Source organism: Nycticebus coucang, chromosome X (genome assembly GCF_027406575.1).
Source record: "Nycticebus coucang isolate mNycCou1 chromosome X, mNycCou1.pri, whole genome shotgun sequence".
In the NCBI taxonomy this organism is placed as follows: Eukaryota; Metazoa; Chordata; class Mammalia; order Primates; family Lorisidae; genus Nycticebus; species Nycticebus coucang.
This window is the reverse complement of record NC_069804.1, coordinates 43,323,491-43,349,975: the sequence shown is the minus strand read 5'-3', so window position 1 is coordinate 43,349,975 and position 26,485 is coordinate 43,323,491. Positions and strand designations below refer to the sequence as shown.

General features: G+C 37.5%; 1 protein-coding gene across 9 annotated transcripts in view; it reads left to right on the top strand.

Moving 5' to 3' along the window:
• The window catches only part of CASK (calcium/calmodulin dependent serine protein kinase), a 507,330-nt gene that overhangs the window by 63,817 nt on the left and 417,028 nt on the right, over positions 1-26,485 (top strand). For 5 of the 9 annotated variants that reach the window (XM_053579588.1, XM_053579590.1, XM_053579587.1 and 2 more), the window contains exon 2: positions 25,947-26,059. In XM_053579588.1, the coding sequence (XP_053435563.1) occupies positions 25,947-26,059 (113 nt within the window). Of the gene's footprint in view, positions 1-25,946; positions 26,078-26,485 lie in introns of all 9 variants that reach the window. The other 4 variants (XM_053579586.1, XM_053579589.1, XM_053579583.1 and 1 more) reach the window with 1 other exon arrangement.

Below are 26,485 nucleotides of genomic sequence, written 5' to 3'. Positions count from 1 at the left end.
CACAGAGCCCTTTGAGGTAGATATTATTTCTAGAGAGATTGAATAACTGGCCTCCTATCTTAATAGTTAGTAATGAGTCATAATCCAGGATTTGGCTCCCAGTCTTTTGAATTCTCAAGTCCTTGCTCTGTTTATGCTATGATGGCTTTTTTTCAGGGGAAAAAGTTAAATAAAGGTTTGAATTGCCTTCTCTCAAGGGAACTTTTCCATAATTAAGGGATATTTGCATCTGGAGTGTTTGTACTTCAGGTTTCCTGAGCATGCCAAAAGGAATTTTTAAAGTTTATTGTGGAAGGGATTCTTGGCTAGTAGAATACATTTATTTTTTTTTTTAAAAGTCCAGTGGTCTCTCAGTGGAGCTGCCTAAAAATTATTATGTTTAAACATCTTGTTCTTTTATATGATCTCAACCCATCTGTTTGTATCTATGCAAGATATTGTTCATATTTCATTCCTTATTTTTTTCCCTACTAGTTGATACAAAAGGCTCAGTTAAAGGACAAGAGATAATAATTTCTTATACATTGATTTTTTGTTTTGTTTGTTTTTTGGCCGGGGTTAGGTTTGAACCCGCCACCTTCGGCATATGGGACCGGCGCCCTACTCCTTGAGCCACAGGCGCCGCCCTATATATTGATTTTTAATGAATTGATGAATACTTGTTGGCTAATAGGTCTCCGATTTTATCATATCATCCTATGTCTATTTACTGATTTAAGCTTATGCTCGGGATTGTCATTCTTCAGGATTAATTAGGAACTGTGACGATTTCCTTGTCTTCTGAGTCTTAATTGAGTTTATCTACCTATAATTTCATAAACATAGTAATCACATAGATAATATTTTATTTCCAATTATCTTTGGTGGTACATTGTTATAGTGATTGAGGCCCATATTTAATCTTATCAGATTATACAAACTGAAATGTTTTAGCAAACTACTGAAATATACAAATAAAGCCTGAATTAATTCTGAGCTAATCTTCGTCACAGCTCATTTTATAAATCTTTTGAGTTAACAAAATTTCTGAATTTTAGGGGCTATGTTTAGTTCTCTGTCATTACAAAATACTATTTTGTAAAATTCCTCAAGTTTACAAGGCCTGTTTTAAATTATTAAAGGATTTAAGAACAGGTACATGTTAAAAGTTAAAAGGTATGCTTAGTTATAGTAGCACTGGAAAGATTTTGAATTGGTGGTCAACATCTCTAGCAAAACAATTTTAACAAAGTTTTAAAAAATAGCTAACATGTTATATGATTTTACAACTTTTGTTTACCTTTCAGCAATTGACATTGACAAAATAAATTTCCTTCCTTCCTTCCTTCTTTCTTTCTTTTGACAGAGTCTCACTTTGTTGTCCTTGGTAGAGTGCTGTGGTGTCATAGCTTACAGCAACCTCAAATTCTTGGCCTCAAGTGATCCCCTTGCCTCAGCCTCCTGAGTAGCTGGGACTACAGGTGCCCACCACAGTGCTTGGCTACTTTTAGAGACAGAGTCTCTCTCTGGCTCAGGCTGTTCTCGAACTCATGAGCTCAGGCAATCAATCCACTTGCCTCAGCCTCCCAGAGTGCTAGGATTACAGGCATCAGCCACCCTGCCTGGCCTTTAAATGTTTTACTTTTACTTGATAAGTGAAAGTATCACCCAAGGTAGTAAAGAACTGTAACATTAACTGAAGTGTAACTCTATTGATATAAATATCTTGAAAATGGCACCCATATTTGGTATATCTTCAAATAGATTTATTTGTCTATTTGTCCATCGAAAAGCATTTAGTGAGTCTTCATTAGCATAGTGTCAGACATAGTTTTCTACATTTTAGAGATACAGGATGGACAAGAGAAAATTCCTACACTCAAAGAACTAGTTGATTCAACCAGTAGGTCTTTTCTTAGAGCTGGTTTTCAGTTATACATAATTTTATTTATATAGAGTACTATAACCCCTAACTTTCCTCACTTTTTGTAATATGTCAGGCCAAATGATGAGATTGTTAATTAAAAGTAGCATTTCCCAAACAAGGTGCCATGGCTGAAATATGCTAAATAGACTGTGGCATCTTCAAGTCAGTAAGGCCGTGAGGGTCAGTGAGGAAATATATAAGTGTCTATACACGTGACAACAAAAAGGAACCCCTAGACTAGTATCTTCTAGCTAGTTGGTATTTCTCAAACCCTGAAAGATTGAGAAACACCAGTTACTTGTTTGAGAACCTAAAATTCTGAGCCAGAAGTCATGGAAAGGTACATTATGGACCCAATGAGTTTAATGGCTACTATTTTTAACTGGGTATGTTGGTCATAAACTTGTCCCCTAATTTTCAATAAAAATGGACTCCTAATGCTAGCCAGAATCAAATAGTTGAAAATGTACAGACTTCTATTTCCAGAACAAGATAATATAGACTTACTTCTCCCTGCCCCTTCCCTATAAATATAACTAAGTGCCTTGGAAATTATTCAACTGGCAGCAATAAAAGGATTCTGAAAGTTGAAAAGAAGAAGGTGGAGTAGCTGGAAACCTCAGCACTTAGGGAATGACAGTAATGAGAACAAGTTCACTGGGTTTCCTTATTATCTTCTGTTTACTCCTGGAGTGGGTACTGGAGAGGCCTGCAACCCAGAATCACCAGTGAGCAGGGAAAGCAAAAACAAAAGCCTACTTTCTCTGGCCAAAGGACCAGAAAGGGGAAGCTCACCAGAGATTTAGTCAGAGGTACTGATTCCACTACTCTACACTGATCCCAGTGGGCAGTGTGATCTGCCTACAGCAGTAGCAGGAACACCAAATTCCCGGGCCCAGCCACTATTTCCCAACCAGACCATGGTAGATGGTCTGATCTGCAAGCTGCAGTGAAGACCTTGCCATTCAGCCCCTATGCGGCAATCCGGGCCCCTGTAGTCTGATCTGTCAATAGCAGTGGCAACAGCAAATCTAGGCTGTATCTAGGCTATATCTTCTCTCCTCCCAGCTGGCCCTAGCAGGGTCTATTCTGTAGGTAACAGTAAGCATTAGCAACAATGAAGCCATGTGTCTTATTGCTTCCTCCCCATGGCTTAAGGAGACCTACGCCCCAGTAGCTTCTGACTCTTTCTACTTCAAGGTTGCCCTGTGATAGCAAGTGGCCCAGGAAAGTACTTTTTGTGCCTATAATGGCATCAGAAGGGATTGAGTAGGAGCCTCAACAGTGCCAAAGAATAAAGTAAACCCAAATAGTGTTACGAGGACTCAGAGAACTAAACTGTCATTGGAACAAAAGCCCACAAAGTAGTCTAGAAACCTACACACTAAACCTAAACAGGATGACTTCCCTGCTAAAATAGAAGAGCCTATGATCAAAAGTCTCCTAACAATACCCAAAATATCCAGGATACAATTGAACATTACAAATTGAATGAGAAAAGACATTCAAATGATGCCAATGCCCTGTTGAATCAGATACTACAATTATCTGAGGAGGATTTTAATTCAGTTCTCATATAATTGCTCCAAAAATCAGTTGCACATTTTCTTGAAACAAATTAAAAAATGAAAGATCTTGGCAACATAGAGCCAATAGCATTTCCTAATGAATTAGAGTTGGAATGTGAGAGAAAGAAGCCGGTGAAGAATGGTGCCATAATCTTTGGCTAATTGTGGAGTTGCCTTCAACTCTTCAACAGGGAGAGACAAATACCAGGAACTCACTCTCAGTTGTTTTGAGGAATATGATGGTCCTTTATCATTTTGTCCTCCATGCTTTATTCTGTGCTTCATTGATTAACAGAACGTCTTTATAGGACACTGAGAGGTTAGTTCATCCTTGGGAAACTGGTTAAAAGGAAGCATTAGTAACTTACATACAATGGAACATGCCGAGAGACTTTGGCTTCAGAGACAATGAACTAAGTTGAAAAATTCCCCAAGTGTTTTAATATTTTATTTTACTATCTTGCCTAAATAGTTAAATTCACTGTAATCTTATTTGCAGATTTTTTTCCCCTAAAGCAATTATTTTCCAGATCATCTACTTTACATCTTTAGACCTAGAAACCAATTACTACAATTATGATTCAAAATCTATTTTCTGCTGCCCTGCACTGAGCTGGGTAATTGAGTGTAAATGGTTATTTCCTCTGCATGCTTTGCCTTCTTGTTAATTTTTTTTTTTTTTTTTTTTTGGTTAAAAGACTAGAGGTTGCATTATTGCCTGATGAATATGCCTATATTAACAATTGTAAAAAAGCAAATTACTTTTGGGAGTATTAATCAATAGACATTTAAATTACATAGTTAAATCTTTTCCATCCCTTACTAAGCAAACAATTGGATTACTGACCCCCCCCTCCCCGTAGGAGTTTAATAGACAATTTGTATGCCATGTTTGGATGGGAGAATATTTGTTACAGGATAAAGTTGTTTGAAGTCTGAATGGTTCTTAGCCATTCCAAATTCATAATTTGCATTTGTGTTGTTTGTTATTATAAATACTAAAATTTAGATCATCATGCCCAAATTGTTTTTCAGGGAGCACTGACAATTACTGATGTTACATGGGCAATAGGGGTGGAGTATGGCAGATGCTTGTTTTTTAACCATAAGAATAGGCTGCTAACGTGTAACATGAATATGGGAGGGCGGGAGGTAGTTATTTTATATGGTATTTCCCAAATTTACTTGACAGAGAAACTTTTTTTTTTTAAGGACTCCACAAGATGCCAATTTGGGAAACCCTGACTTAGTGTTAGCTAATTACAATATTGTTTCTGTGTTACCAGTATAATTTTGCATAATCCTGATGCAACTGAAATAAATACTAGAGAAAGGAATATTGCTGGCTTTGAGATTTCTTTCACTAACTTAATTTAAATTAGATAATTTAATTTTATAATATTTATTCCAGAAGTAGGTTTGTTTGCCTGGTTATGGAGATTCTTAAAGCAATTAATGGTATTCTGCAGAAGCATCACTAAAAAAAAAAAATCTGTTAATGAGGATAACAACTTCTGAGCCCACATATTAAACCCCCCTTAGTTGCAGAGTTGTGATTAATGGCTTGCAACAATACTATTACAGAATAATGTAGCATTTAGAAAATAGTCTATCTTAGTGGCATACTAACAGAATACATCCCTTTAGAAATATGATTTACAAAGTAATTTCATACTTCCATAATTAGTTTCAGTTTATAAAGACTGGATCCGTTGAATAGTTTGAGAATATTTCAGATTGTATATGAAACCAGCACATTGTGCCCCTTGATTACACTAATGTACACAGCTATGATTTAACAATAAAAAAAAAAACTCTTCACTGTAAGGTGAAGGAAAAAGAAAAAGACTGGATTATAAACCAGGCACAGTGACTCATGCCTGTAATCCTAGCACTCTGGGAGGCTGAGGATGGAGGATGGCTTGAGCTCTAAAGTTTGAGAACAGCATCATGAAGAGTCAGACCCTGTCTCTACTAAAAATAGAAAAACTAGCTGGGCATCATGGCACACAGCTACTCTAGGGAGGCTAAGGTAGGAGGATTGCTTGCTTGAGTCCAGGAGTTTGAGGTTGCAGTGAGCCATGATGACACTACTACACTCTACTCGGGATAACAGAGTAAGACTTTGTCTCAAAAACTAAATTAATTAATTAATTAAATAAAGACCGGATTGTGCACAGAGAATTTGACAATTGTAGTGATAATGCTAGTACTAGTTATGAGTGATTAAGTTCATGAATGCTAATAAATAAGGAGGAGAGGAAAAGGGGAAAGACAGTTTCCAAAAAGTTGTTTCTTTACTAAATGTTTTCATTGGATCAGTTTCTGAGATTTAGACCTACATTTAGAAAATAATCAAATGTAGTTTAAAAATGAAAATAATGCTTTTTCTTATGCTAGCCTTGAGAGGAATAGAGGGAACTTCTATGTTCCTATCTAGCACAGACCCTGCTAGGCATTTGGTCTTTGTGTTTGTATTTCTGCAAGGTACTATGCTCTAAGAGCCTGCCTTTTGCACTTGTTCTTTCTTCTTTCAGAGCCCCTTGTAATCTTTTTGTGGAAATATTTCCAGCAATTCCTTGGGGAGGCATTGAGGGATATGTTCGTGTTTTCTGGGGCTCCATCCTCTGTACTCTCAAGTCCTCTCATTTATAGCTTCAGTTACCTCTTGTTAACTCACGCTTTCTAGGGGGCACAGAGGTTAAGAACTTAAATTTTAGAGTTCTGTATGTCTAGGCTCCAGTCCTGGCCCTACCATTCACTAACTATGTGACCACAGACAACTTTTCTTAGCCTCAGTTTCCTAATCTACAAAATAGGGCTAATATTATATTAGCTATGGTGATAAATAATGATAAATTACTATAAATAGTGAGAGAATCTATGTAAAGTTCATTTTTTTTATTGTTTGGGATTCATTGAGGGTACAAAGAATCAGGTTATGCTGATTGCATTTGTTAGGTAAAGTCCCTCTTATAATTGTGTCCTGCCTCCAAGAGTTGTGCCATACACCATAACCCCCTATTCCTCCTCCTTCCTCCCCTCTACCCACTCCCTCCTTCCCCTACCCCTACTTGTACCAGATCATCTACTGTGTTCATATTAGGATTGAATACATTGGATTCTTGCTTCTTAATTCTTGTGGTCCTTTACTAAGAAGAATGTGTTCCAACTCAATCCAGGTTAATACAAATAAAGTCTCCATATATATATTTTTTTTTTGTAGAGACAGAGTCTCACTTTATGGCCCTTGGTAGAGTGCTGTGGCCTCACACAGCTCACAGCAACCTCCAACTCCTGGGCTTAAGCGATTCTCTTGCCTCAGCCTCCTGAGTAGCTGGGACTACAGGCGTCCGCCACAACGCGCGGCTACATATTTTTTTAATGGCTAAATAGTATTCCCTGGTATACATACACCACAGCTTGTTAATCCATTCCTGGGTTGGTGGGCATTTAGGTTGTTTCCACATTTTTGCTATTATAAATTGAGCTGCAATAAACAGTCTAGTGCAAATGTCCTTATGAGACAGCATGCTTACTGCTGACGTGGCATGTCATAAGTGGTATTTGTTGATGTTTTCGTCATCATGTATATGTTGACCCTTTCCTTGAACTTTATATGTATTTCTATCTATATACCTTGTAGAAATCTCTGCCTGAATATTCCATGGAAATAAGTATTTTGGAAATAATTATTTTCCAAGCACAGCCATGTGTTATTTCTTTCTTAGCCTTACATGAGTTCTTTTTCCTATAGTCCCTTTCTCATTTGGTGGTATCATTACTTAACCTGGTAACTGTTGGCCAGAAATTTGTATTCTTTCACTAACCCTTAACCACCTCAGCTAGTCATTCACCATGTTGTCTTAATGTATTTTCCTAAGTATCTCATACTTGCTTCTACTGTATTGGTTTAGGTCTTTATCATCTCTTGCTTGATCTAATATATTGATAATAACTTCCTAACTGGCTCCCACCCAGTGTCCAACCCATCATCCACTCTGTTGTCACAGTGATCTTTGGCCCCCTTCTCCTTTTCCAGCCACTTCTCACCATCCAGTTTTTTATGCCAGCAATACCAAATAGCTTAGAACACCCTGTACACATGGAGTTTTGAATTGGCTGGAGGCTGTTGCACAGGCTATTACTTGTCTCTGAAATCCTCTCCTTTTCCCTGTTGGCCTGAAAGAATCCTTTTTATCATTCAAAGCTCCCCTAGGTGTCCCTGTCTCATAGAGGCCTTCTCTGACTACTGCCCTACACACAAATAATAAACTTGTAGTATACTATTTCAGCACTTTGTAACATTATACTAACATTATTTATACATACCGACAGCAGTCTACTATATTGGGAGTTTGCTGAGGGCAAGAATTACTTTATTGATCTTTTTTATTGTTTATTCTTTGTTTTTGTCTTATTTCTTTTGGGGAAAATGAGGTAAATCTATAGATAAGATGTACAAATGTCATCCTAGCACCCTAAGAGCCCGAGGCAGGCTTGAGCTCATGAGTTTGAGACCAGGCTGAGCAAGAGCGAGACCGTGTCTTTAAAAATAGCAAGGTGTTATGACCAGCGCCAGTAGTCCCAGCTGTTTGGGAGGCTGAGGCAAGTGAATTGCTTGAGCCCAGGAGTTTGAGGTTGCTGTGAGCTATGACACCACGGAACTCTTCCCAGGAGGACAAAGTGAGACTCTGTCTCAAAAAAAAAAAGTACACATATGAATAGCATTTTTTAAATCTTAGTGCTTTAATGTCTATTTCTAAAGTTCTTTATATATTTAGCTAAGAAGGCCAAAATATGTATAACCAAGTCAGAGTTTTTACTTCATAATGTGTTTTCTTGCTTTTCTTTTGGACTGTATCTACTTTCCTTCTAACTATTTCTTATGTTACAAAATCTTTTTTCTTCTCTCATAGTAGTAGTTCTTCACATATGCTACATCAAGTCAGAGCTAACAAAGACCTAGAAACCATATTCCTCTGCCAGCCCTTCACACACACAAACACATGTACCCATGCGCCAATCAAATTTTCCAGAACCTGTGCTTTGTACAGAAATTTTTGTATATGTTCTGCAGCTTTCTCATAAAAGTAGTAAATGATGAATGTATCAGACTTAGCCTCAGACCAGAGGCTGATATGTTACATGAAATCTAAAGTGAAGTCTACTAAACTCTTTCTTTACTGAAGTATCAAGGTTTGATAGAGATACTAATTATGCCAATGTAAGTAAGTACTGAGTTAATAAATGCTATTCTTAACTCTATGAATTACTCAGCTTTGACAGGTGAGCCTGATCTATTCTGTTAGCTTATTGGAGATTCATTGCTAACTTTTTCAAATAAGCCACCCCCTTCAGTTTTCAAGGAATGATCTGAGTTGTACTGAGTTTAACTCCTCAGGTCTTTAATTGTTAATATTTAGGCAACAGTTCCTGAGGTTTTTGTTTTAATAATTTTCTACTTGATATGTGTTCCTTCCACAGTAGCAATGAGTAGGCAAACTTTTCCCTTTGGTTTAGTCACTGTACCCAAAGAAATTCAGCATGCTGTGTATGTGTAAGTGTGTGTGTTGGAGGTTGGAATGGGTATAAGAAGTATTCCCAGAAGTATAAAAGAGAAAGAAAGCATCTCCGTTCCCCTGTCACTACCACAAAGCACAGGAAGACAAGGAAAGGGTTTATTGATGAAATGATGCGCATATGCTATTATTTAGTGGCCATGACTAGTGTTAAAATAAGGGGGAAAAGACCGTCATCTTTAGTAGGTAGGATTTTTGTATAAATTTATATATGTGTATGAAGTATAGTTATTAAGATTTTATTTATTCTTACTGCTTATGTTGTCATTTATTACTATTATATTTTAGTTTTGTTCCCTTTTCATCCACTCACTGTGTATGTCCTTCAATTCTTAACATCAGAACCATATAGAAAGTAGTAGGAAGATACAGATTTAGTAAATGGGTAGAGAAATATCTAGAACCCCCATGCTGTCTCAAAATTCTGTATTGCTATGTAAAATTGTGTCATATGATAAATTTCTCAGTGGCTTATTAATTTCTAGCTTGTCATTTTTCTGGCATCATTCCCCAGATATTTATTGAGGTTCTAATATGTATCAGGCACTCACTGAGTTTATATTTTAATATAAATACACACATAGAGATACATTATATATTATAATTATATTTATATAACATAAATACATATACATGTGTATGTATGTACATACACACACGTACAGTTCATTCTAGTTATTTGTGTTAGTGATGTTCTATTAAGATGCCAGGAACACTGAAGAAGCAAATACTGAACTGTTCCTCTTATGAAAATACAAGATTAGGTTTTTTTATCAGCCAGTCAGTACATAACCTTATTTTATGTGTGTTTCCTTTAAAAGACACTTTATTTAATATATATTGTTGATTTATTGACATTGAACTCAAGGTCAGTAGCTCTGTGACTCATGCCTGAATAAAGCTGATCTAACACACATATTTTCTCCATAAAGTACATCATAGCCTTCTTGTGATTAGGAACACTAGACAGCATTTCACCACTCTGCTTGGGGAACATCTTAAACAGCGAAATCACCAACAATAAGCACAAAATGCAAAACATGTACTTAATATTAATAGACTTTGAAAAGATCACTTGTTTATGGTGTGAGAGCTTGAACAAGAAGGCAGAACATCAATACCTTGTTTTCCCTCAGCTGGCAGCATGCATGTGGGGTGACTTAAATTTTTCTCCACTACATATAGTTCATAAATGACTGAAAGCTCTGAGAGTATTGATTTTGGGGTTGTGGATTTTACTGAATAGGTGAATTTATAAATACATAATCTGTGAATAATGAGGATCAACTGTATATCAACTTTGTGTGAGTACGTATGTGTTATAATTTGTTCTTAGCTTTTTCTGTCTTTCTTCCTTTCTTTCTCTTTTTCTTTCTTTCTTCCATCTCACTCTGTTGCCCTGGGTAGAGTGCCATGGCATCATCATAGCTCACAGCAACCTCAAACTCTTGGGTTCAAGCAATCCTCTTGCCTCAGCCTCCCAAGTAACTGTGACTATAGACACCTGCTGCAACACCTTGCTAGTTCTTTTTATTTTTAGTAGAGACAGAGTCTCACTCTTGCTTAGTCTGGTCTCGAACTCCTGAGCTAAAGCAATCCACCTGCCTCACCTTCCCAAAGTGGTAGGATTACAGGTGTGAGCCACCATGCGTGGCTTATCCTTTTCTTTTTAAAATTATTTGTTGTTCTTGTTCAGTTTTCCTATATATCTTGTGGCATATTGCACAATTCATTATAAATGTGATGGAGCTTTCAGGCCTGCTGTGATATGAACAGGAATGTCACCCATTTATTAAAGGTTCCAAAGACATGTATTTTTGTTTATAAAATCTCTCATAGGGTGAAAATGTTTATATTATAGCTATAACCCCCAAATTTACATGTAGTAACTTATAAATTTTATATTTTAAATTTATTTCAATTAGATACAAAATTACAATGAACAATTCATATTGACTTTATTTTGTTTGAGATGCAAATATTGTTTTTCTTCATTTCTATCAAGTCATTTAATATAATTTGCATTATACTGATATGTAAAAAATTAAGACTGCCTTTGATTAGTACAATCTTAAGAACTTCCCTCAGCTATTAAAAAGATTTTCTTAAAGCTGGAAAATATATGCAAGGGCGAGTATATAAAATGTGTGTATGTGTATTTTTTTAAAGAATAATAATAAAATGGCAACCCATGAATCCAACATATAGGTTAAGAAATAGAACATTACTGGTGCTTCTAAATCCCTTTATATGCTCCTTCCAATCACAGCTCCCTTTCCCCCGGAACCCCTATGCTGGCTTTTATATTAATCCTTTTTTTTCTTTCTAGTTTTACCTCCTCTGTATGTATTCATGAACAGTATATTGTTTAGTCTTTTAAAACTGAGTAACAAGTGCATTTAACCATGTAAAGAAAGGACAATATTAACCACTATTATATGAAGACTTTCAGAAGAGAAGCTGAACACAATGTCTTTCATGGTCTGGTTTCAGATGCCCTGAGAGTGTTTAGGAGCCCATTCTGGGAAGTTAGCTGGCAAGGTCACCAGCAAATCCCAGGACGTGGGGCTCCCCACAGACAGGATGTCAGCTGTAATGTGCAGGGCAGTGTGAGGTACTGAGTGCCCAGCAGGAATGTATTTGTGTGTGGAGGGGTGCATGGGCCGCCCTGAGTTTCCTGCTCTTTAGCTTCCTGCTGCGTGCCTCCAGCTCTCAGGAATAAGTCAAAGCAGACCACCACTGTGTAGTGTAATAAAAGTCCTCTGCTGTTCCAGGCAGTGGAGAAAGGTTGGAATCTTAGTCTACAGCCAAGAAAAGCATGACAGAAGAATTTGGTTCCAGCTCATTTAGGTATTCTGTTTTCAGGTTAAAACAGTGGCAGTGGGAAACTTTGGTAGCTCTCAGTCTGGACCTGCTACCCTCTGTGTTTTGGACACAGCTGTCAGCCTGAGATTTCCCTTCCCTGCACTCCTGGGGACTCCCTTCATTTGTCTCCTATATTGGCTGTCCTATTTGCTATCCCTTGAAATCTTTTTTAATTAGTGTACCCTTTTGTTTTGTCAAATACATCCTATGGTAATTTCTTTTGAAAGTATGCATTGTAAGTAATTTATTGAACTTTTTATGGCTGAAAATGTGTTTATACTTACTGATGGTCTAGCTAGATGTAGAATTAAAGGTTAGGAAGCATTTTCTTTCATGATTATGAAGGTGTTCTGTTCTCTTCTTCTTGAGTTGCCATTGAGAGATCTAAATCCATTCTGATTCCTGATCCATTGTGTGTGAATTGCATCATCCTTCCCCTCTGTGTACCTGTACATCCACTTCTAGAAACCTGAAAACCTCCTTGTCCATAGTGATTTTAAGTTTCACAGTGCCAAGTGTATGGACGTAAGTTATTTATTTTGCAGAGTACTTAGTGGATCCTTATAATTTGGGCTAATTATGATTTAAATTCTGGGAAAAAATTTTTGATTATTCCTTTAAATTCCTTTCCTCCATTTTCTTTGTTATTTATGCTCTAGCTTTTGGGAGATTTTCCCAAGTTTATCTAGCCCCGCTATTACGTTTTAAAGTTCTTAATGTGTTTCTTTTTCAAGAGCTGGTTTTTTAGTTTTCTGAAAGTTCTGTTATTTGTTTCATAATTGTAATATCTTTCTGAGGATATTAATGGTAACTTGAAGTATTCTTCATATATAATCTGTTTCCTCTAAATTGCTCTTTATATTTGTTTTGGGCTCTATTTTCTAATTAGGGACTCTTCTCCAGATTTCTTAGCTTTGGTTTTCCACTTACAATTAGTAAATAAAGCAATAAGTTCTTAGTTGGGGGAATTTTGCCACTCTCTCACAACATTTTGGCAATGCATGGAGACTTTTGGTTGTCAAAGCTGGGCAGTGGTGGTGTGCTACTGGCATCTAGTGGGTACTGGCTAGGGTTGCCACTGAGCACCCTACAATGTATAAGACATTCCCCCCACAACAAAAAGTTATCCAGCTCAAAATATTAATAGTCCTGAGGTTGGAAACACTGCAGTACAGGAATTGAAAGCTGATTGAGAGAGCTCTGAATATGTGGATAGAATTGTTGACTTTGGGCACGCCACCTTCCTAGAATCAACCAGAAAGAATTAGAAATCTTGAATAGCCGTATATCAATCATGGAAATAGCATTAACAATACGAAATCTCCCAGAAAAGAAAAGTCTGGGACCAGATGGCTTCACATCCAAATTTTTTTTTTTTTTTTTTTTGTGAGACAGAGTCTTTTGTTGCCCTTGGTAGAGTGCTGTGGCATCATAGCTCACAGCAACCTCTAGCTCTTGGGCTTAGGTGGTTCTTTTGCCTCAGCCTCCTGAGTAGCTGGGACTACAGGCACCCACCACAATGCCTGGCTATTTTTTGTTTGTTTGTTTTTGTTTTTGGCCAGGGCTGGGTTTGAACCCACCACCTCTGGCATATGGGACTGGCAACCTAGTCCTTGAGCCACAGGTGCCTCCTGCCTGGCTATCTTTTTGTTGCAGTTTGGCCAGGGTTGGGTTTAAACCCACCACCTCAGTATATGGGGCCAGCGCCCTACTCACTGAGCCACAGGTGCCACCCCTTCACATCCGAATTCTATCAAGAGGAGCTAGTACTAGTACCTAGTTCTTCCAAAACATAGAAAAAGAAGCAATACTTCCCAACACATTATATGACGCAAATATCACCCTGATTCCCAAACCAGGAAAGGATCCAAAAAACAAAATTATAGACCAATATCACTAATGAATATCGATGCAAAAATATTCAGTAAGATCTTAGCAAACAGAATTCACCAACACATCAAAAAAATTACACACGATGGTCAAGTTGTTTTTCTTCCAGAGTTACAGGGTTGGTTCAACATATGCAAATCTATAAATATAATACATCACATCAATAAAATAAAAAACAAAGACCATATGATTCTCTCAATTGATGCAGAAAAAGCCTTTGATAATCTCCAGCATCCTTTCATGATCAGAACACTTAAGAAAATAGGCATAGAAGGGACATTTCTTAAACTGACAGAGGCCATCTACACCAAACCGACAGCCAATATTATATTGAATGGTGTAAAATGGAAAACATTACCACTCAGATCAGGAACAAGGCATGGATGACCACTGTCTCCACTGCTATTCAACATAGTAATGGAAGTCTTAGCCATCGCAATCAGGCAAGAGAAGGCAATCAGGGGTATCCAAATAAGGTCAGAGGAGCTCAAACTTTCACTCTTCACTGATGATATGATCCTATACCTGGAAAATCCCAGGGACTCAACTTCAAAATTCTTAGAAGTGATCAAGGAATACAGCAGCATCTCAGGATACAAAATCAATACTTATAAATCAATACTTATAAATCTGGCTCCCGTCCAGAAGGAGAGTTAAGGGATAAAAATTTAGTAAGTAATCTGGTGGATTTGAGCTGCACCAAGAGAAAAGGTTGAAGAACGCACATCAACGCCGCTGAGGCAAGCTGCGACCACAAGGATGCAAACAAAAGCAAAACGGCTCACTTCTGGATATTCTGAAGCCACACCCAATGTCTCCCCAGAGGAGGCCACCAGTGAGTAAAGGATTTGCCTGACACTGCTCACAGACCCGGGAAGCTTCCAGGGCAGGGTCAACTCAGAGAGGTAATCGGACACAAACCTCCAGCAGCAAAGACGTTTGAACTCAGAACAGCCTGTCTTCTGCAGGAGATTTTAGCAGAAACAGAGACAGAATCCCACAAAGTTATCTGTTCTGTTGTGTTATGTTCTGTTAGCAACATCAATCAGGGGCGGGGCTAAGCCTGAATGAATACCTCCCACCCCTATCTGCATCAAGCACCCAAGGATGTCAGGCCTCACCTCCTCCTGCTAGATAGTGGCAGACTGCAGAGGCCTGGCAGATTTCCTTGCGATTCAGGCAGGTGCAACCCCCTGGAGTATCTGTTCACTACAGGCAACTGGGTCAGCCATCTGCAGAGATACCAGTGACTGGGTCCGAAGGAGGGGCAAAGTGGGGAAGGAGACATCAACCTTCTCAGACTGCTAGGTGGCTCATCCTGACTCCACACAGCACTGGAGTAAGCCATATCAGAGGAGTCACCAGACCCCTGTGATCCAGTTCCCAGAGACCTCTTGAACTCTCCCACCCGAGACAGGTGTCTGCCAATTGAGATAATTGATTTTGATCTTTTGAACTGAACCAGTAGACTGAGGACTTTTCATGTGGTGCCCTGGGTGTGTGGTTGTAGGAAGGTTTGATTTTCCTTTTCCAATTGGTGCGAGAGGTGGGCGGGTGGGGTGACTTAATTGCTGGTTTTTCCACACAGCTGAGATTTCAACCCAGACTAAATGTTACACTAGGGTCGAACAGAAACCAGCTGAAAACAAGACAGAACCACTTAGCCCCACCACACAAGACAGGGCCCCAGTTCTCAAGCCACAACACTATACAGGCCCTTGATAAAGTCCCAGGGGAAAAATGAAAGGGACTAAAATAACCATGGGGCAGAATCAGCGGAAAAACTCTGGTAACATGAATAACCAGAATAGAAACCCCCCCCAAAAAAGATACGACAGATGTAATTGAAGATCCCATTCATAAACAACTGGCTGAGATGTCAGAAATCGAATTCAGAATTTGGATTGCAGACAAGATTAATAAAATGGAATTAGGAATTCGAGGAGAAATTCAAAAGTTGTCTCAAGAATTTAACGAATTTAAAGACAAAACCACCAAAGACTTAGACACACTGAAGCAAGAATTTACAGCCCTCAAAGATATGAAAAATACAGTAGAATCCCTCAGCAACAGAATGGAGCAAGCAGAAGAAAGAATTTCTGACATGGAAGATAAAGCCTTTGAACGCTCCCAAACTCTCAAAGAGGAAGAGAAATGGACAGCAAAAACGGATCATTCTCTCAGAGAAGTCTGGGATAATTCGAAGAAGAGCAATATACGAATAATTGGAATTTCTGAAAATGATGAAGTGGCCACAATGGGCACAGAGGCCCTTCTGCATGAAATTATGAAAGAAATTTTCCAGACATGCCTAGCGATTCTGAAATTCAGATAGCAGACAGCTTCAGAACCCCAGCGCCATTCAACCCCAATAAGTCATCCCCCAGGCATATCGTAATTAGCTTTACTAAAGTTAATATGAAGGAGAAGATTCTCAAAGCAGCCTGGCGAAAGAGAACCATTACATACAAAGGGAAGAATATTAGAATAACTGCAGATCTCTCTGCTGAAATTTTTCAAGCCAGAAGAGGGTGGTTATTGACTTTTACTCTCCTAAAGCAAAATAACTTTCAACCCAGGATTTTGTATCCAGCTATAAACTGAGTTTCATTTCTGATGGAGAAATTAAATACTTTAATGACATTCATATGTTGAAGAAATTTGCCATAACCAAACCAGCCCTTCAGGATATTCTCAGACCTATCCTCCATAATGACCAACACAATCCTATACCACAAAAATAAACTCACTCAGAAACTTCGGCTCAAACTTCAACTTCCACACTGGCGAAAGGATTAAAAATGTCCACTGGACCTTTGAAAAACTCGATACCCAAAATTCCACCAGAGTTATCAATATTCCTCATTAATGCGAATGGCTTAAACTGTCCTCTAAAGTGGCATAGGTTGGCTGACTGGATACAAAAACTCAGGCCAGATATTTGTTGCATACAAGAGTCACATCTTAACTTAAAAGACAAATGCAGAGTCAGGGTGAAAGGATAATTGGAAGGTCATCCATATTTCGGGCAAATGGCAACCAGAAAAAAGCGGGTGTTGCAATTTTATTTGCGGATACAATAGGCTTTAAACCAACAAAAGTAAAGAAGGACAAGAATGGTCACTTCATATTTGTTAAGGGTAATACTCAATATGATGAGATCTCAATTATTACTATCTATGCACCCAACCAGAATGCACCTCAATTTATAAGAGAAACTCTAACTGACATGAGCAACTTGATTTCCACCAGCTCCATATAGTTGGAGATTTCAACACTCCTTTGGCAGTGTTGAATCGATCCCCCAACAAGAAGCTGAGCAAAGAAATTCTAGATTAAAACCTAAGCATCCAATATTTAGATTTAGCAGACATCTACAGAACATTTCATCCCAACAAAACTGAATACACATACTTCTCATCAGCCCCTGGAACTTACTCCAAAATCGACCACATCTTAGGTCACAAGTCTAACCTCAGTAAATTTAAAGGAATAGAAATTATTACTTGCATCTTCTTGGACCACGATGGAATAAAACTTGAGATGAGTAACAACAGAAATCTGCATACTCATACAAAAACATGGAAGTTAAATAACCTTATGCTGAATGATAGCTGGATCAGAGACAAGATTAAGAAAGAAATTGCCAATTTTTTGTAACAAAACAACAATGAAGACACAAACTATCAGAACCTCTTGGACACCACAAAGGCAGTTGTAGGAGGGAAATTTATAGCACTGCAAGCCTTCCTCAAGAGAACGGAAAGAGAGGAAGTTAACAACTTAATGGGACATCTCACGCAACTGGAAAAGGAAGCACATTCCAACCCTAAACCCAGTAGAAGAAAAGAAATAACCAAAATCAGGGCAGAATGAAATGAAATTGAAAACAAAAGAATAATGCAACAGATCAATAAATCAAAAAGTTGGTTTTTCGAAAAGGTCAATAAAATGGATGAACCTCTGGCCAACCTAATCAGGAAAAAAGGAGTAAAATCTCTAATCTCATCAATCAGAAACGACAAAGACAAAATAACAACAGACTCCTCAGAAATCCAAAAAATCCTTAATGAATATTGCAAGAAACTTTGTTCTCAGAAATATGAAAATCTGAAGGAAATTGACCAATACCTGGAAGCACGTCACCTTCTAAGACTTAGCCAGAATCAAGTGCAAATACTGAACAGGCCCATATCAAATTTAGAAATAGCATCAACTATACAAAACCTCCCTAAAAAGAAAAGCCTGGGACCAGATGGTTTCATGTCCGAATTCTACCAAACCTTTAAAGAGGCATTAGTACCTATATTACTCAACCTGTTCCAAAATGTAGAAAAAGAAGGAAGACTACCCAACACGTTCTATGAAGCAAACATCACCCTGATCCCAAAACCAGGAAAAGACCCAACAAGAAAAGAAAATTATAGACTGATATCACTAATGAATATAGATGCAAAAATATTCAACAAGATCCTAACAAACAGAATCCAGCAACACATCAAACAAATTATACATCATGACCAAGTCGGTTTTATCCCAGGGTCTGAAGGATGGTTCAATATACGTAAATCTATAAATGTAATTCGGCACATAAACAAATTAAAAAACAAAGACCATATGATTCTCTCAATCGATGCAGAAAAAGTTTTTGATAATTTTCAGCATCCCTTCACGATCAGAACACTTAAGAAAATTGGTATAGAAGGGACATTTCTTAAACTGATAGAGGCTATCTACAGCAAACCCACAGCCAATATCATATTGAAGGGAGTTAAATTGGAATCATTTCCACTCAGATCAGGAACCAGACAAGGCTGCCCATTGTCTCCATTGCTTTTTAACAGTGTAATGGAAGTTTTAGCCACTGCAATTAGGGAAGAAAAGGCAATCAAGGGCATCCATATAGGGTCAGAAGAGATCAAACTTTCACTCTTCGCATATATGATTGTATATCTGGAAAACACTAGGGACTCTACTACAAAACTGCTAGAAGTGATCAAGGAATACAGCAGCGTCTCAGGCTACAAAATCAACATTCATAAATCGGTAGCCTTTATATACACCAACAATAGTCAAGTTGAAAAAGCAGTTAAGGACTCTATCCCATTCACAGTAGTGCCAAAGAAGATGAAATATTTGGGAATTTACCTAACAAAAGACGTGAAAGATCTCTATAAAGAGAACTATGAAACTCTACGAAAAGAAATAGCTGAAAATGTTAACAAATGGAAAAACATACCATGCTCATGGCTGGGAAGATTCAACATTGTTAAAATGTCTATACTATCCAAAGCAATATATAATTTCAACGCAATCCCCATTAAAGCTCCACTGTCATACTTTAAGGATCTTTAAAAAACAATACTTTGTTTTATATGGAATCAGAAAAAAACCTCGAATAGCAAAGACATTACTCAGAAATAAAAACAAAACAGGAGGAATCATGCTACCAGACCTCACACTTTACTACAAATCGATAGTGATCAAAACAGCATGGTATTGGCACAAAAACAGAGAAGTAGATGTCTGGAACAGAATAGAGAACCAAGAGATGAATCCAGCTACTTACCGTTGTTTAATCTTTGACAAGCCAATGAAAAACATTCAGTGGGGAAAAGATTCCCTATTTAAGAAATGGTGCTGGGTGAACTGGTTGGCAACCTGCAGAAGACTGGGATTGGACCCACACCACACCTTTCGCCATTAACTAAGATAGACCCTCATTGGATTAAAGATTTAAACTTAAGACATGAAACTATAAAAATACTAGAGGAGTGTGCAGGGAAAACCCTTGAAGAAATCAGTCTGGGCGAGTATTTTATGAAGAGAACCCCCCAGGCAATTGAAGCAGCTTCAAAAATACACTACTGGGACTTGATCAAACTAAAAAGCTTCTGCACAGCCAAGAACACAGTAAGTAAAGCAAGCAAACAGGTCTCAGAATGCGAGAAGATATTTGCAGGTTATGTCTCCGACAAAGGTTTAATAACCAGAATCCACAGAGAACTCAAACGCATCAGCAAGAAAAAAAGAAGGGATCCCATCGCAGGCTGGGCAAGGGATTTGAAGAGAAACTTCTCTGAAGAAGACAGGCGCACGGACTTCAGATATATGACAAAATGCTCATCATCTTTAATCATCAGAGAAATGCAAATCAAAACTACTTTGAGAGATCATCTAACTCCAGTGAGTCTAGTCTATATCACAAAATCTCAAGACTAGAGATGTTGGCGTGGACGTGGAGAAGAGGGAACACTTTTGGACTGCTGGTGGGAATGCAAATTAATACATTCCTTTTGGAAAGAGATATGGAGAACACTCAGAGATCTAAAAATAGATCTGCTATTCAATCCTGTAATTCCTCTGCTGGGCATATTCCTAGAAGACCAAAAATCACATCATAACAAAGATATTTGTACCAGAATGTTTATTGCAGCCCAATTCATAATTGCTAAGTCATGGAAAAAGCCCAAGTGTGCATCGATCTGCGAATGGATTAATAAATTGTGGTATATGTACACCATGGAATGTTATGCAGCCTTAAAGAAAGATGGAGACTTTACCTTTTTCATGTTTACATGGATGGAGCTTGAACATATTCTTCTCTGTAAAGTATCTCAAGAATGGAAGAAAAAGTATCCAATGTACTGAGCCCTACAATGAAACTAATTTGGGGCTTTCACATGAAAGCTATAACCCAGTTATAACCAAAGAATAGGGGGAAGGGGGAAAGGGAGGAGAGGGAGGGAGGTGGTGTGTAGAGGGAGGGTGATTGGTGCTATTACACCTGCGGTGCATCTTACAGGGGTATATGCGAAACTTGGTAAATGTGGAATGTAAATGTCTTGGCACAATGTCTGAGATAATGCCAGGAAGGCTATGTTTACCATTGTGATGAAAATGTGTCAAATGGTCTATGAAGCTAGTGTATCATGCTCCATGATCATATCAATGTGCACAGCTATGATTTAATAAAAAAAAAAAAAGAAAAGAAGAAGTTTGGAGAACACTTTAGGAACTAAAAGTATACCTACCCTTCAAATCCTGCAATTTCTCTACTAGGTATATACCCAGATGATCAAAAATTATTTTACAACAAAGGCATTTGCACCAGAATGTTTATTGCAGCCCAATTCATAATTGTCAAGACATGGAAACAGCCCAAGGGCCCATCGAGCCATGAATGTATTAACAAATTGTGTGGTATATGTACACCATGGAATACTGTGCAGCCATAAGAAGATGGAGACTTCACATCTTTTCTGTTTACCTGGATGGAGCTGGAACATATTCTTCTTAGTAAAGTATCTCAAGAATGGGAAAAAAAGTATCCAGTGTACTCATTACTACTATGAAATCGATGTATAATCACCTACACATTCATATGAATGGCAAAACATAACTATAGTCCAGAAAGTAGAAGGGAAGAGAAGAGAGGGGAGGGGAAGGAGGATATGGGAGGAGAGAGGGTATTTGGGGGGACCTCACCCAATGTGCATGATGCAATGGTACATTTCAAAACTATTAAGAAATGAGTATAATTGTGATGGATGTGTTACTTAGTTCAATGTAAACATTTCACATTATATATCAAAGCAGTACACTGAACCCCATAAATGCGTCAATGTACAAAGTTATGATTTAATAAAAAAGTAATAAATAAAGAATTGTTGACTTTGGGTTTTTCTGGAGGATGGTCTAATTTAGCAGTTTGGAGAATCTTGTGTCATTATCATTAGGTCTTTCCTTCTGGGTTAGTCAGGTATGTAGTAGAAAAGTCTTTCATATCCTGCCTTAAGGGTAAAGATCTGGCTTCCAGTATTCCCCCAGGAATAGGGAAAAAGGGACTGGGGCTGTCTACATTCAGTATGTGTGTGTGACAACATTGCTTTCTTTTTCTTTTTCTTTCTTTCTTTTTTTTTTCTTTGCACTTTTTTGGCTGGGGCTGGGTTTGAACCCACCACCATTGGCATATGAGGCCAGTGCCCTACTCCTTGAGCCACAGACGCCAACCTGCCCTTGCTTTCCATATGGTATCCACCTCCTCAGTGGCCTTGTGTCTCCAGTTCTGAGACCGAATGCTTTACTCTTTCTAGAGAATAAACCTGTTAGGATGAGGCAGGGACAGTAACCCTTGGTATGGAGTAGAGGAGAGGATCTAGGGCTACAATTTCTTCTCTAATAAATTTCATTCAAACCATTTTATTTTGACCACACCCTGTCTTTACTTCTGGTTCCAGAGTTATCTGGTGCTACCATTTCATGAACTTTTTGAGGATTCTGCAGTGTAAATGGGTTTGGTTCTGAACTTTCCTTATTTTTCTCTTTGTAATTCAGCTTTCCCAGGTCTGCTAAGTCAGTTACTACTATTCCATCTGCTTTCTTGCCTTCCAAATTTGATTATTACTGTTGTTTCCTCTCTTGTTCTTCTGGTCTTTTTCTTTTTTTTTTTTTTTTGTAGAGACAGAGTCTCACTTTATGGCCCTCGGTAGAGTGCCGTGGCCTCACACAGCTCACAGCAACCTCCAACTCCTGGGCTTAAGCGATTCTCTTGCCTCAGCCTCCCGAGTAGCTGGGACTACAGGCGCCCGCCACAACGCCCGGCTATTTTTTGGCTGCAGTTTGGCCGGGGCTGGGTTTGAACCCGCCACCCTCGGTATATGGGGCCGGCGCCTTACCGACTGAGCCACAGGCGCCGCCCGTCTTCTTCTTTTTAAATAAAACTCTTTGGTATCATTTTAGTGGGGTTTGGGGAGGGAAATAAATTAGATGCATTGTGCTTAATCTATGCTATTATCCTGGGATCTAACATACTATATTCTAGCATAATTTCATTTAATTCTACTTAATTAACTTCTAATAAATATATTCATTTTTTTATAGTCATTTTCTTTAATGAGATCAGATGAAATATATTCATTTTTTATATATTTACCTTTGATATCAGAATTATTTCCTAGACTTAATTTTTCTTCACGTAAGTGAAAACTAGAGATTATTCTGTGTCTACATAGAGACACAGTTGTATTCTTTTCAAAACCATAGGGGATATTATAGAAATACTCACTTGCAACATGTTTTGGTTTAATTGACCTTTTACTTAAAATCATAGACTTCTGTAAGCAGCCAGCTGGCTCAAGTAGAATCTTGTATTACATTCCCAGTCATAGTATTCAGTATTTGTAAAGAGTCGAATAAAGAATATGTATTTCATCAAATCTGAAATGCCATCAATTATCTTATTCTGTTTTCATTAATACCCTGGTCATAATTAGTGTAAATATGAGAAAATTAGTCGTTTATGATAATGGCTTACAAGTATCTCATAAATACTTACGAATTGACTATACCATAGATTTAAAAATTTAAGAATAAAATTTCAAGAATCAAAAAATGGTAAAAGCCAACCAGATTGAAACTTATGCCTCCTATATTTGTGCCCTTCCTTAAAATGTCCTACAAGTATAGTTAATAAGTGTGATATGGTTGCTGTGTTGCACATATCACCCCTCCTTTTTTAATGTGGGAGTCCAAGCCAAATTTTAAATTTTATCAGTTTCTGCTGAATTTCTAGTTAATAGATAAAATAAAAAAAACTTCAAAGTATACTTCAATGTGTTTTTAGGGTATTAAATTTGGTTTACCTTTGTTAACCCCCTGGATGTCAGTGAAGGACAAATATAATGCTTTACTTTTGACTATCTTTAGGTCTTCAGTATTTCATAGATATGTTTTGTTTTCTTTTACTCATGTTATAAAATTAGCTTAAAGAATTAGGGATTTGATTTAATTTCTATTTACAGATTTTAAAAAGGTTTTGTGTTTTCTTGTGTTAGTATTCCTTTTTCTCGCCTTTCTCCCTAGCTCTCTTAATTTTACTGTTAATGAAAAAGTGGGGAGAGAAGCTGTGCTTTCTTTCTGACTTTTGTTCAAGCAGGAAAAAGTAAAGAATTGACTCAATTGACCACAAACAATCCCACATAGAGATCTCGGAAAATTTCCAAAAAGATGTATTGAAGCAGACAACACAAATGTGTATATAAATAGAGTCCCAAGGGTTTATGTTTGGATGAAAACCAATTACATTAAGTATTTCCTGAAATCACTTGATATTGTCAGGATAAGTAATCACAAGTAAGACATTCAGGTCAAGAATGAAGACATTTGTGGGAGCCATGCCTCACTTTGGGGTCTTGTCTTCTCTCAGAAGAAAATCTTTGAACAGTTTTGAGTGATCATCCAAAAGATTCTCTTTCTACAGAATCCTCAAAGGTACATCATTACTATTTCTTTTCCTTCCAGGTTAGCTTTGTTAAGTTGCTTGAAGAGAGATTTAAAGCTGCTATGTAGTTGATATCTTCCTGATGGCATTCATGTCATCTTGGAGAAATGCTTAAATCTGAGTTAGAGTAAATTCAATTGCATGCCCTCTAATTGAAAGAAGAAAGACAAACTTCACTTAAAGGCAAGCAGATTACAAATGTGTAAATGAAGAACTTTTCTGTATCTGCTAATGGAACATATGCATCCAGGCACATTGTTTGTACCTATAGAGGCCAGTAAGGGTGCTTCTTTGTTTCCCCACCAACTCCTCCCACCTCTGGGGAAAAATACACACATTTATATGAGTTATGTAATGACTTAAGCTATATGTGCCTTCAAATAAACTTCTATAGTATATTGAAGTATAATACTTCTTGTATTATATATTTTTAATAGTCAATTCAAACATCACAAATCTATCTTTAGATTACCTTGAGTTTAGATATTTGATAACTTTTAATCACAAGGAACCATGTGTGCATGCCCCACACGTGTATGTGTTTATTGCTTGGGCCTGGGCATTGGTATGTTTTAAATCATCTCAGCTGATTAACTGTGAGGCACCAATTTAGATTCAGGAGAGAATTGGGTATGCAAATAGCTGGACCTATGGTAGAAATTTCTACTGGTAGAAACTACTTCCTTTCTGTGGCGGTTTAGAACAATTCTAACTTGACATTTAAGGAGGATGAAGGATTTCTCTATGATTTCATGTGAAACTGGAGAAGTTACTGGAGACCAAATTATGCACGGCTTTCTCTTTGTGAAGTGCCCCCTTGACTCTTTTGCCCAGATTTTATTGGAATATATATTTTTTCTTTATTTAGGAATTACTTATATATTTTGGTTCTTGACAAGATATGTATTGCAGATACTTTCTCTCTCTCTCTGTCTCTCTGTAGGTTTAAATGGGGATATCATATCAGATTTTCATTTTTAAAACCTCACTGCAAGAATGAATGGGAGACATGAATTTTTCAGTAGACCTAGTAGAAGATGGTGGTAGCTTACACTAGGATATGGGACATGGAGAGAAGTGAACAAGTTCAAGAGATACTTGAGATAAACTGAGTAGGACATGTTAGTGAAGATTTGATAAGTTGAGAGAGAGGTGTCAAGGATGAATTTGGTTTCTGCTTCAAAAGAATAAAACTTCATATACTACCACTACTATGGACTTTACTTTATTTAAGATGTTGATAATATTATAATGATTATTTTCTTTGAATATAAGAATACTATGTAAGTATTTTTTTTTTTTTTTTGTAGAGACAGAGTCTCACTGTACCGCCCTCAGGTAGAGTGCCGTGGCGTCACACAGCTCACAGCAACCTCTAACTCTTGGGCTTACGCGATTCTCTTGCCTCAGCCTCCCGAGCAGCTGGGACTACAGGCATCCGCCACAACGCCCGGCTATTTTTTTTGTTGTTGCAGTTTGGCCGGGGCTGGGTTTGAACCCACCACTTCGGCATATGGGGCCAGCGCCCTAGTCACTGAGCCACAGGCGCTGCCCACTATTTAAGTATTTTAAAAAATGATTTTAAATTGCAAATTTAATTATTTGTCTTGTTTTTCTGGTCTAATAATCTTTTAAAAATATTAATTACTTACCTCATGAATTATAGAAAAATATGTTTAAAAATACATTATTTAAATTTATTTTAAAAATTATATTCTATCTGGAGTCTAAAAAATAGAATGGCTTGATAGTTATACAATTATGGCTATAGTAGACAATGAAATAGTAAGATATTGATAGGAAATAGGAACTTGAGAAAATTGATGAATTAAAATTGACATTTTGTTTTTTAGGGGTCCCTTCAGTGTTGTACGACGATGTATCAACAGAGAAACTGGGCAACAATTTGCTGTAAAAATTGTTGATGTAGCCAAGTTCACATCAAGTCCAGGGTTAAGTACAGAAGGTAAGAGATGGATTTCAAGTAAGTTATTTGATGTCTGGCTTTATTCCATCTCCAAAATCCATTTATCAACCTAAACTTCATCTGGGGGTGGGGAAGCAGAAGATGTGATATAGTGGGATGTTGGTAGAGACAGTTTAAACTCCATTCTAGTTTGATTCTGGAACATGGTATTTGAAAGATAGAGTAATTTAAAGAGTTACAAAGCCATCAAGGGCTTATGTTTTTGACTAAGAAAAGTGAAATCTTGAACATATATTTTTTAGGGTCTAAGTTTGAATTCTATGGTGGGGGAAATGGGATGGGAAAGGAGGGATGCAAAATAATGGCAAGGATAATTACAGATTCAGAAGATGAGTTCCTTCCAAGTGTATAACTTACTACCTTTAGAATTATGATCTGTTAGAACTAGAATATTCATATATCATA